Below are 12,351 nucleotides of genomic sequence, written 5' to 3'. Positions count from 1 at the left end.
GAAATTGTGAAAAGAAGCAGATGCATGGGAAAAACCATATAGGCAGAGCAAGCAATTTCCTCCCACTGCTTGTTGGAGTGAGAGAAGTGAGGAGGCTGACCAGCGAGGAGCTTTTATTTTGTAAAAAGGAGGAGGAATTGCTAAGAAAATAAAGTAGTCCCAACAGAGAACTGCACATTAAGTAACTCACTGTTGCGCTAACTGGGGCATCTAGATACTGCTGTTATATAAATATTAAATGCATTCAATAACAGCAGTGTTTCTCCAGCTGGAATAAAGTTTAGTGTGTCTGAATCTCTAGATGTCTCCAAGCGGCTTCATCTTGCTGGGCAATACAGTCAGTTCCAAGGTATCATAAAAGGGAAGTTAGGCTTCAAGATACACCTAAACATCCAAGCCATCGTTATCTATAAAATGCCCATGTGTGTTTGGGCAGAAACTAGTACACCACACTTTCTGACTCGATCACATAATGTTAATATTGCACTAACAGGATGGTGGTAACAGCATTCTGCACTTTAGAGAGGGAGAATAGAGCAACTAATTTGGCTGTGGAATAGTCGGAAGAAGCAGGTTGTCATTTCCACTCCCATCTTTCCAAGAATAATTTATACATTGGGATACAATAAAGACCTGCAGATGATACTATCTTTACTGGCTTATATGCTGCACTGATTATTACAGTGCGACAACTTACAGCATAGAAAGAACAGTTCTGGAGCCTAGAAAAGCTTAGTTTCTTTCAGTTAACTGGAACAAATAAAAAAAATGTTTGGAGCAAAGTTTCAGAAAATAAAGTTTTCTGAAATGCAAAAGTAATTCTGAAGAGCCAATTAAGATGATGATCCAGGTGTAAACACGAAGCATCGGGGACCTAAATACAGAGTGTTTCCCCAAGCAACACTAATGCACATCCCCATATAGGAGAGCTGAAAATTCTGTAATTCTTGCCTCCTGTAGGGACTGCAGGGCAGGCTCTGTTCAGAGACTGATCTTTCTTTACATGTAAGCCTTCTATATTGGTCTGTTTTTGCATATACCTTCTGCTTCTGCTGCTCTTGGTTTTACCTCAAAGCCCTAGGTTTTTATTTAGCTATGGATGAGGATGGCTGTGCTGTAACAATGGCTGTTAGCAGAATTTCAGTATTGCAGATACAATGCAGAAAAATCTCTGCTCAGAAATGAAGGAGGAGGAAAAATTACCCGAATATAGATGGACTTATGTTTTGGACTATTGCATCTCAACCCTCCCTCCTGCATATGAAAATCTCTACATGTGATCCAATCTTGGTTCTATTTAAGTGGTTAGGAGTCTTGCATTGGCTTAGATGCCCTGGGATTCAGATCCCAGCACCGTTCTGACTCTAGCTGAGTTATTCATGGCACACTACTGCTGTTCAGGAACAATAACTTCACTGTTCCTCACTGCACAGTGTTGGTTTGATGTCTGATACAATTTAAAACAGCCACTTACACCACTTTGGTGACTAAGGATGAGAGTGAAGCACATCCATTCTCATTTTCTGACAGCTATTCAGAGATGCTACTTTCGGACAGGTTTGGAGAAAGACAAACAAGGCTTTGGAGACACTGCAGGATGGGGCTAAAATCATGGAGGTTACAGGTTGAGTAGATGGAGGTTGTGGCCAGATGCACTCTGGTATTTGTTTTGAAGACTGCTGCAAACCTAAATTGACTTTGTGCTCTGCTGGATGCATGAGGAGAACTAATTGGTGAGTGTAAGAATGAGAACACTGGCCTAAAAGTTTCCATTGCTTTTTAAGGATCCAAAATCCCTTTGGGCTTCATTAAAATGCACAAAATTTTTGAATCACTAGCTAGCCCAACGGTGTCTTGAGGGTGCAACACAGTGCTTTGTTTCCCATTTGGATGATTCCCAAAAGAAGCCTTTATTCTCATGAGCGCTCTGCGCCACATTCAAGCCCACAATGCTGCAGTTCATTTCATGCTCAGACTCCTATTTCCAGAGATGCTAATGTCTTCCAGAGAACTTCAGGCACCCATCATCATCAGCTGTCATGTTACTAAGTGGTCAAGACATGGATGAGAACACGCCACATCCCAGTATAACCATTTAGCTCGCATCCGAAACAAATGAAGACAGAGTCTGCAGCATTGCACCAGGAAAAGATTAAAGTGATTAAAATAATAACCACATCTTGAAAGCTAATCACTTTTAAAGTCTGCTGGATTTCTTCCTTCCTGTTCCCAGTCATTTTAATGTTGTAGTCTTCTGTAAATTAAGGCTTATTCTCTGTTCCACGTAGTATAGGATGAACAGATGCTTGTCTGGGAAATTCTGGGGCTGTAGCTGGGACATGCCAGGAACCAGACAGTGCCAGATACTGCTAGAAAGCTGCAGTTTGCACACAGAAAAATTGACTATCTAAACTATTACAGGAGGCAAAATACAAAAGCTGCTGCGGTCAGACACAATGTACAGCTTGCTTTTGTACTTTTAAGTATGTTCTACTCCATAGAAAGCTGGAGGTGGTTTTCTTTTTTCCTATTAGAAAGAGGACTTCCAGTTTATTCCTCTTGCTGAAAGCAAGATCAATGTAACTACTGTAATGAAAATTCCCTTCCCTACCTATATAGCAACCACTCTTTACAGTATGAAAGTGTTTTAACTTTGTTAGTATACATATAGGTTCACATTATACACTGTAATGTAATGAGGTAGTGGAATTTTACTGGAGGCTTTGGCATTGTTCATGTGTAAGTGTAACAAACTAAAGGACAGCCCGGCCCTGGAAAGAAGGACTTTGCTTCTTGGAAGCTTAGAGCTGTCCGTGAAGGATAAAAGATGCCCCTGAGCAACCAAGATAATGCCGGTATCATGTTGTACCCAAACATTTGAAGGGTGTAAGGACCCTGTGTAAACCACATTTGGGGTGGCCCAATTTGGCTGGGACACCTCACTCCCATCAACTATTGACTCTTGGATTTCTCTATGTTGTGTCCTAGCCTCTCTCCTTGGTCAGCACGGGCCCATTGTGAATTTTTGTGACGCTATGTGCACCTATACCCTTACTAACCTTAAATACCTCCACTGAATGAACTTCCTTCTCTCTACAGAAAATTTATCACAGGGCTTCATTTTTTCCCAATACTTAACTTCATCTTCCTTGCTGAAATTCAAGCCTGTTGCTATCAGAGTCCCATACACACAGAAGATATTCTGGTCCTTTTTGCAGGGTCACCTTTCTTCCCTATACAAAGTCTTCATCAGGTTGGGAAAGTACCACCAGCTCATTCAACCTTTGCTCGATCATTCAGTTCTCTTCTACTGAATAATTACCTTTACCTCATTTTTTAATCGCCTTGGGGGGTCATTTTTTTCCTCAGGTAACATTTTTTTTTGGTTTTATTTGCTTGCCAAGATGGCATTTTCAACATTTTGCAGTCCCTTGGGCTTTAAAACATCTGTAGGCTTTTGCTGGGCGGAGTAGGACATCTTCTCCATCACCTCCGAGGGGCAGGTGCCGCGGGGGGCTCGGGAGGACCCGGGGGGACCGAGGGGTCCCGGGGGGAACCCGAGCGACGCGATCGCCGCCGGCCGGGGTGCGGGCGGACCGCGGTCCTCCGCGCCGCCAGGGGGTGCTGTCGCCGCCGAGTGACGTTTCCCGCCGGGGCGTGGCGGATGCTGCGGGGGCCGCGCTGAGGCGGAGGAGGCGGAGGCGGAGGCGGCGGTGACCGGCTGCGCTTCGCAGGGCCCGGCCGCCCCACCGCCACCCCGCAGGTGAGTGGGGCCGCTGGGGTTCGGTCCGATGGGCTCTGTACCCTCCCTGCCGTCCGCCAGGATCTGCTGGGCCTGCGTGAAGGGCGCGGGCCGCTCTGGGCCTCTCTCCGCCTTCCGGGGGGAGCCGGAGCCCCTTGGGCCGCGGGCAGAGCAGGCCGTGCCCAGGGAGGTGGGGCGGGTAGGGGGGAGGCTCCCGGCCAGTCCGCTCTCAGCCGGGGGCCGTGGGGGAGATGTCCCCCGCCTTGTGCTTGGGCCTGAACCGGGCTAAAAGGTGCTCCCCTCCGTGGGGGTTGCGGTGGTTAAGGCATTCAGCTCGGGGAGCCCCGCCGAACACGGGGCGGGGGGGCTGTCACAGGCTGCTGATAGCACTGCACTGCAGAATCACCAGGCAGAAGGAGCTACACCCGCTGCTGTGGTCGAAATAGCTGATTCTCTGCGCCCCACATGCACCTGCGCTCTGCTGGCGGCTCAGCACTGATCTCTTATTTCTCCAGTGGTGCACTGTTGCAAAACACTACTTCCCTTGTACAGTATTTTTAAGACGAAAATGTGGTCAGTGTTCTTAGGAAATAGCGTTTATAATAGACAAGTAATAGCTATATAAATGTACTGTTACATTAACTTTACAGAGTGCTTGTGGTTTGATTAACACAGCTTTAGTGTTTGTACTTCTTTGCTGTATGTCATATGTTTGTGCAGTTTTGATCCAATAGTTTGTAAGTCATAGATGGCACAGACCATTTGAAAACATGTTTAGCTCATTCAGCGGAAGAACCAACATCTTGTCAAGCTGTCAAACAAGGGTAAAAGCAAAAATGTGCAGATACAAGAAGAAAATACTTATGTTAAAATGCTTTTCTTTCAGCGTGCATGTTTAAAACACAGAATTGTTCTAGGAAAGTTTTTACACACTTCTGCTGTTGTCTGTTTCTCCGCTGTAGTCTTGCGGAAGAAAGGAGAAAGGGGATTACCTTTACCTTTTGGGTAGTAAGAGGAGTGGAGTTCTGCCTCAGGGCTTTCTTCCGTTGTCTGTATGTCTGCAAGGGAAGGGGGAAAGGTCCTACCTTAACTTCATAGTGAGAACTCACATGAGTGCTCTTTGAAGCCATTTTTTATATCAGCAATTTTGGAATAGTTGTGGGGAAAGTCAGACAAATGGAGGTAGTTGTGTGGGAGTCAGTGGATTGTTTCTCTGCCTGGGTAGTCATCCAGATAGGTATTTGTAACGATGCAGTTCAATGTTTTACCATATGGATTGCTCACCCTCAAGCTGTGGGATTTCTGTGACCGCTTATGAGCTGCTGCTGAAATCTGTCCTGTGCACAGTTGTGTGCTCCTGACTGCCCCTCGTGCTGGGCCCTGTGATATCTGACTCAGGGGCAGTAAGTAGGCTGGAAACTACTCAGATGAATAATACATAGTTAGTTTTTTTAGCTGGATTTGGCTGTAGCTAGTGCTGGGAGAACAGAATGGATGAGTATGAAGGCAAAGCTGCCAATGGGACTTTTTTTTTTGATAACATCCTCTTGTGATAAGAGTCAAAACCTCAGTCGTACTTCGAGCATCAGAAGAAACTTGTTTCATGAAATTAAATGTGCCTCTGTTGTATCTCATGAAATTTGTGAAAGATTTGAGTATCCTCCCTGTTGTACTTCAGTGGAGAAGAGATTGGTGGAAATGAGTGTGTAGTGGATGACAAAGAATGGTTGTCAGCACACTAACATATGCAAGATGAAGAGCAGGATGAGGTACTAGCGGTGATGAAGCAACGTGAACCTTAGAAGTTTGTCTTAGAAAGACAAATTATCTGTCACTGTGAAAACTTCAGAGAGGGTAGCACAGTTAATTTGGACTCCCTGCTTCTCTTATGCTTGATGCCTGGTAGTGCTATGTCCAGGACATAGGCTGCCAAAGGAAGGAAAAAGGTGATAGAAAAGTTAATTGAATTCTGTTCAGATGTACTGCAAAGAGAAGGGATCGAGTCGAGCGGTCCAGTGTTCAGATTGCAGCTTCACCAGCTTCAGTGCTTTAACTTGCTGTCTGTACCCCAGAAGAAAAGCAAAAACAATTATTGGTTGACTTTATGCTGGGTAAGGAAAGTCTGCTCAGTTTTGTTTCCCAGCTTCATTTGGAAAACTCATCAATATGTAGTGTCTGTGATGTAAATAAAAATACATCAGAAAGTAGCAGTTATGGTATTCAGGTAGGAATGTTGGCTCATGAAGTGAGTAAAAGTGATTGCATCAGTCAGAGCTGGAAATAAGCTGAAATATTCATAAATTGAATACAAATCTACTACCACGTTACATCTAGTGAGTCATTTTGTCCTATTTGTACCTGGGTAACCCTTTTATGTTTCTGGAAATGAGCTTTTTGCTGAGAACAGATTTAATGCTACAGCTCTGGAGGAGTTATGAGAGGAGTTTTTACTTACAAGTTCTGTAATTCTGATCCCCAAGCCCATGGCTTGTTTGTTGATTTTAATGTTAGAAAAGACTTAGCATAATCCAGTTTGGCCTTGTAGATAATGTAGGCCATAGATTGCAGTCTGTGATTCCTGGTTTTAGCTTTGAAATGATAAACAGCTTTAGAAGCAGCCTCTGCTATCATTCTGCATACTTTTTAAGATAAGCTATGTGCTAATGTTTATTATAAACTGCTTTCCAAATTCAATACTTTAAGATAAGATATGTGCTAATGTTTGTTGTAAACTGTTTTTCAAATTCAGGACTGATCTGTGTATGCATATTTCAGAAGTCTGTAGTACAGATTAGGAGGGACATGTTATTTTCCTCTGGATGTTGCTAGTGAGAGTGAAAATTACTGAACAGGTACAGCTTCTCTTCTCCCATTGTGCTGCTATGTGGAATATTATCCAGAGGCCAAGCAAGATATGTTAGTCTGCTCTTTTAGATTATATCCCTAAAACGCAATTTGGAATTTACTGCATGGGCTATTTTGTAGACTTTGCTCATTTTTTTCCTCAGCCAGTTTTGCCACTATTACTCAGTAAAGGTCTTAACCTTTGAGCTGCCTTGTACCTACTTAGTCTTTAGGATTTTGCCTATAAAACCTTTTTGTGGCCTACAGTTGTGTTTATTAGGAAGCTACAGCTTTCTATGATCAGAAACTGTAATTATGTCTGGTGCTTTGGTGCCATTTAGAAATTTGTGGTACTTGATTGTGCGCAAAAGAAGCAAGGAACACTTGTGACTTATTTGTGATAGTGTTGACATTTTACTGACTAGCAGTGTTTTAGAAAAGGCATATAATGCATATTTTATACATAATTTCATTGTTTCTTAACTAGTAACGTGGTTGAGATCAGAGATGCTGTCAGAATTGAACAAACAAATTAGTTTCTGGCATTTTACAGTGAAATACGTAAAGAGAAGTATGAGTTAATTACAGTTATCTGAGCATCACTGATATTTACTGTGGTGTTATTTCATTTATGTTTTCATAGCCATCGTGAAACTATGTGGAAATGGGGTAATGGAGATGATTCTCCTTCCAAAAGCGTAGTAAGTATTGAATTACTATTAAAATTATTTTTTTCTTACAAATTTCTAGCATAGAGAATCTTTAATTGATAATATACTAATTGTATGTATTTGCTCTTTTGTAAATAAGTTGCTTAACTAGTTTTACCATGACTCAGTTTTAGGACTGTAAAAGTCAGGTAGGCTTTTTGCTTCCTGTTTGCTCGGTATTTAATCTCTTGCATGTAACAGAGCTGGTCGATTCCTCTTCACTAGGCTTATCTTGCTTTAAGAAAACATCAGTGGGAATTACATAAGCTTTATCCCAAGTTAATGTTTTGTGTATAGTATGTTCAGTATCAAAATTATATTGCCACTAGGTTCAGTAACACTACTGGTTATTACAATGTAGATCCAGTAAATGAAGAAATTCACTTTTAGATACGTAGATGCTTTGATGGTTTTGCTGTTTTTCAAACAAATATTGCTAAACCAGTTCCTAAGATTTATAATTTGATGTATCTATAAAACTTGCTGAAAACGGTCTGGTATAGGTACATATAGTATATGTAAGTTTTAGTATTGCACTCTTATAAGATTTACTGAATGTTTTTAAAAAAAAACCCAAACACCAACTGAAGACTTTTTTGCAGAAGCGGTATTGTCTGCACCATTTTGTTTGTTCAAAGTATATTGAATGTCTGCAGGCTGCAGGCTCGCAAGATGCAAGAAGCATGTCGGTGGCAGATTTGGCTGAACAGCTGACGAGTACTGAACAGCTGGTAACACAGCTAAAGGAGCTTGTCAGAGAGAAGGATGCTGAGCTTCGAACAAAAGATCTTCAGTTAAAGGTACCATGTGTGTATTCTTGTCAAAAAGACTGTTTAAAAAAACCCTCCTATGAAAGGAAGGTTGTTTCGTATATGCAGACCTGTTGCATGTGACATTATAATGTTTCTTTAGCGGAAAGATTTTTTTGGTAACCTAGCTCTAGATTTCTCCCTCTCTCTTTTTTTTTTTTTTTTTTTAAATTTCGTGGAATAATTGAAGGATGCAGTTGTTCATTTAGCTAATTTGGTCCTTCACGGTGTTTGTAGGAGGAGAAGGAATCTGCTGATGCCAGACTCTCCAAGTTGAAGTTGCAAAACAAAGCCAAGGTTGCATCATTAACCTCACAATTGGAAGAACTTAAGAAACAGTTATCAGAATCAGGAGGCTTAGAGGCAAAAGCAGAACAGAAGAAAGTAAGTGTCCTTAAATTTTTGAAGCAGACATAATTTCTGTAAGGCTGTAGACAGTTTTGCTTGCTGGACTTGGATGTGGAACTGAGATTCAAATTTTGAGCTGCATCAGATTAGGACCAGGGTAGACTGCGGGTGCTGTCAGTCCATCTGTGCATTTCTATTTAATTCTTTTATCTTTCTATAGCAATTTAGAAAATTGTACATAACTTTCAAATTGTTTAGTAAAAAAATTCTTACTGATCTTCATCTTATTAGCAGCTCAAACTTTTAACACGTGTGAATCAGGAAGGTAGGTTTTCAAGAAGAAATGGAAAAAACCCTCACTTGTTACTTTAATGTCCAAGATAAAAATGGAAATATAAAAATGTCCTTGGTGGCAAAATATGAATTAAATGTAGGAATGTCTCATTTAAGTGACCAGTGTTTTACCGTTAACAAAGATTCTTGAGTCTGTTTGTGGTAGTGTGGTTGTGTGAGTAGACTTGTATTTCCTCAGAATAACATATTTTGACTTCTTGCAGCTTCTAAAATAACTTTCATGAGGCTTTAATATTTCTAGGGAATTTGTTTTTTAAAGGAATGCTGAAAGGGAACAGAAACAGATCAGTTTGAAGTCCCTAGGTGTCCTTGAAGACATTCCGTATTTATGCAGCTGATCTACTTTGCTAATAAAACATATTAGCAATTGCACTTGATTTTTTTTGTAATGCCAAATAATTTCTATAACCCGGTAGTTACACAAACTGAAATTCTGACTGGAAATTGTGCTTAGGAACAGGTTTTTTTACACTTTTTTCCCCTCTGAGTTTTATGGACTACGCTTGCCAGATTATATGGGTTCCAACTGCTAGAGGAAATGAATGCCCTTATTGCATGTTTTGATCCACTTTGCAGCAATAATTATCATTAATAATTTAAATACAAAGATTTTTAAAAGTGTGATATAAATTCTGTGGCCAGTTTGTCTAGCGTCTACATGGAATATGTAATATATGAGAGAACTGAAATACAAACCACGAGTAAAGTCTGCTTTTTCTTACCAGTATTATTTGAATAGTAGAGGTACAGAAGTCAGGTGTTACCTATTGACAGAATGCAAAACTCTCTGTTTTTGCAGGCATCAAAAGATGGTGACCAGGAAAATGCTGCAGCAAATCGTGGGAAAATACTAGTACTGAGAAGGAGAATAGAAGAACTAGAATCCCAGATCACACAAAAAAATGAAGAGTTGCAAAAAAAGGTGGTGTTTTATATAAAGCTAAGTGTGTGGGTTTTCACATTTGTGGTGTAGGATTATGTTTAAATGTGTTTATTTAAATATATTTGTATTTAATATATTTATATATTTAATTATATGTTATATTACTAAACAGACATGCAGAGAGTTTTCTGTTGAGTAGACAGAGAGGTTTATGTGCTACAACCTGACTGAGCAAAGGCAGTGAGAATTCTGTCACTGTGTCTTCAGTGAAGAGTGAATCCTCAAGCATGCTTTTGTAGTCGCTTGAAAATGAATGGGATAGAATACACAAATATGAAATTTGTGGGTTAATGCTGTATTTAAATATTGTATTTTGAACAAAAATCCTGTTTTGCATCAGTTTTTCTTGTCACAAAAATAAGTCATACAGGAAGAAATATAGTCAAGGGATGATTTCACGTTACGGTCTGTAGCTGTTCTGTGCAGTGATGTGTTTTGTGGGTGTGACTGTTGGCTGTCGAAAGTTGCAGAAATGTGAATGCTGCAGAATTTCAGAGAGAAAAGCTCAGTAATTAAAAATTACACTTAAAATTGAACCAGGTTATACATTTGATTATAAGTTTTTCGGTACCCTGAAACAGGCAATAAGGAAGTAGTGCAAACTGTTCTTCTGTGCTGTAGATGGAAGTACAGATGACAAGCAATGCTATCTCTTCATTTTCAGTGTGTTGAACTGGAGGCCCAGCGCTGTCGTGGGGCTGAAATGGATGCCATGCTGGCAGAGAAAGAAAAGAAGTTAGCTGAAAGAGATGCTTACATCATCGATCTACAGATAGCGTGTGGATCAAGTGGTGTTGCCAATGAAATGCTCTTGCCCAATGAAGAATTGAAGGTATATTAGCAGCTCAAATCTAAAATCTCCACAGAGGTTTCAAGGAATCAACGAGTTCTGATGCGTTATATGGTGGATCCTTCTCTGAAGCACAAATCCCCTGCAGTCATTCATGTGAATAAAAATTCTTTATGGATTATTTTCATTTATGTTAGTAGATCTATATTTGCTTCTTTTGTCAGTACCGTTTATGTGTATTAGTATTGATTTCAGAATCTGCTGACAAATTTCATTCAAATTAAAACCAAACCTGAATTTTGTGTTTAATGTTGCTTTAACTGAGGGAAGGGCTAGGAGGTAGCTTTACGGTGATTGCTTTATCTTTTTTCTGGGTCTATTCTTCTAATTGTCTTTTGATTTGCATTCTAAAGAATCAGCTGGCTGTTAAAGAGTCATCACTACAAAGCATGCAGATTCTAATTCAGAACCTTACCAAAAAGGTTGGAGACAGTGAGGAAAAATGTAGCTTGTTCCAGGAACAGATTGAGAGTCTTAAAAATATTCAGAGCAAAGAAAGAGAGCGTTTCCAAGGAGAAGAAGCTACATATATGGAAAATGTAAGTAAACACACTGTAAAAAGTATTTACGTTCTTTGGTGGAAGAAGTGGTATCTTGGCTATAGTGTTTCTATCTCAATAGTTAAGAAATGCCATTTTTAATTTTGGACAATTCTTGAGTAAAGATCTATATGGTGATCAGATGAAATGAGAATAACCAAGTGGTAGGTGGTTTGTACTGGTGATAATTGAAGTTGAAAGTTTTGTGCAAGAAAGGAATTTAAGGATGTGGCTGGTGTTTGGGCATGGGGGAACTGGTGTGTAACAGTGAAATGAGTTGTGCAGAATTCCAGCTGAAGAACCTTCAAACATCTCTTTCTTGTAGCAGTGTACCTGAAGGTGCAAACATTGTAAACATGCGATGGCTGGTAGTGGTTTTTGGATTCTTGTAACCGCTCTTGCACAAATGGCTCTTTGGCAGATCACTTTCACTAGTGCCGTGAGGTCTGTGGCACACTGGGTAGCATGGGAAAATACTGTGTTTTCCTCCTGACTGAAAAATAGCTGAAGACATTTGATATGCTTAATAGGAAACTGTTCTAGAAGTTAGCAGCTGATTAACAGGCCAAGAAAAACAACAACTTGTTAAATAATATGTAAAAAAAAAAAAAAGGTGGAACAAGGGAGTATGTTATCCATTCTTTGATGTTACCAGGCTCTTCCAACTCCCTTGGAAGCTAAATCTCAGATTTTAATGTGATGTGCCTGATCTCTCAGTATTTGAGTTCTACCATGTATGAAACTATTCATCTCGGTATTGATGCCTGAGTTTATTTTATCTATAATAAAAATGCTACTTTTGATCCTGAAGATGACTGCATGTGTTCAGTAGCACACAGGGAATTAGTTATGATACAGGAAAGAAAGAAAAAGACAAACAGTTGAGACTGTAAAAGCCGTTTTGGTGAGCACAATGTCATCATTCAAATATAAATCTGGGTAAGACTTCGTGTGAATTTATTCAAAGTAACATTAGCAAGATTCCAAAAGTTACGTCCAGTTCTTATAAAAATTTTAAGATAGCTAACAAAGACATGTTAAAGTAGAATACAAGTTTCTAAGGAGGAAGCAGTTAGGTTTCAAAGCTGCCATTTGGGCTTAATTGATAGAAACTTGCTAGAAATGAACATGATTAGTGTAATCTTTTAGAAATTAGAAGTCTCAGAACAATGACATCCAAAAAAGAAAGGTGAAGATCAGTGATGTTAAACA

At 40.1% G+C, this 12,351-nt stretch overlaps 1 protein-coding gene across 5 annotated transcripts in view; it reads left to right on the top strand.

The window, feature by feature from the left end:
• Nucleotides 1-3,673: 3,673 nt before the first annotated feature.
• The window catches only part of LOC141950260 (uncharacterized), a 43,788-nt gene continuing 35,110 nt past the window's right edge, over nucleotides 3,674-12,351 (top strand). For all 5 annotated transcript variants that reach the window (XM_074884847.1, XM_074884846.1, XM_074884848.1 and 2 more), the window contains exons 1-7: nucleotides 3,674-3,763; nucleotides 7,230-7,287; nucleotides 7,953-8,096; nucleotides 8,343-8,489; nucleotides 9,607-9,729; nucleotides 10,415-10,582; nucleotides 10,954-11,139. In XM_074884847.1, coding sequence (XP_074740948.1) covers nucleotides 7,243-7,287; nucleotides 7,953-8,096; nucleotides 8,343-8,489; nucleotides 9,607-9,729; nucleotides 10,415-10,582; nucleotides 10,954-11,139 — 813 coding nt within the window. In that variant the 5' untranslated portion in view covers nucleotides 3,674-3,763; nucleotides 7,230-7,242. The remainder of the gene's footprint in view (nucleotides 3,764-7,229; nucleotides 7,288-7,952; nucleotides 8,097-8,342; nucleotides 8,490-9,606; nucleotides 9,730-10,414; nucleotides 10,583-10,953; nucleotides 11,140-12,351) is intronic.

Source organism: Strix uralensis, chromosome 15 (assembly GCF_047716275.1).
Source record: "Strix uralensis isolate ZFMK-TIS-50842 chromosome 15, bStrUra1, whole genome shotgun sequence".
NCBI classification, from domain to species: Eukaryota; Metazoa; Chordata; class Aves; order Strigiformes; family Strigidae; genus Strix; species Strix uralensis.
The sequence above is the reverse complement of the archived record's forward strand: the minus strand, read 5'-3'. Positions and strand labels throughout refer to the sequence as shown.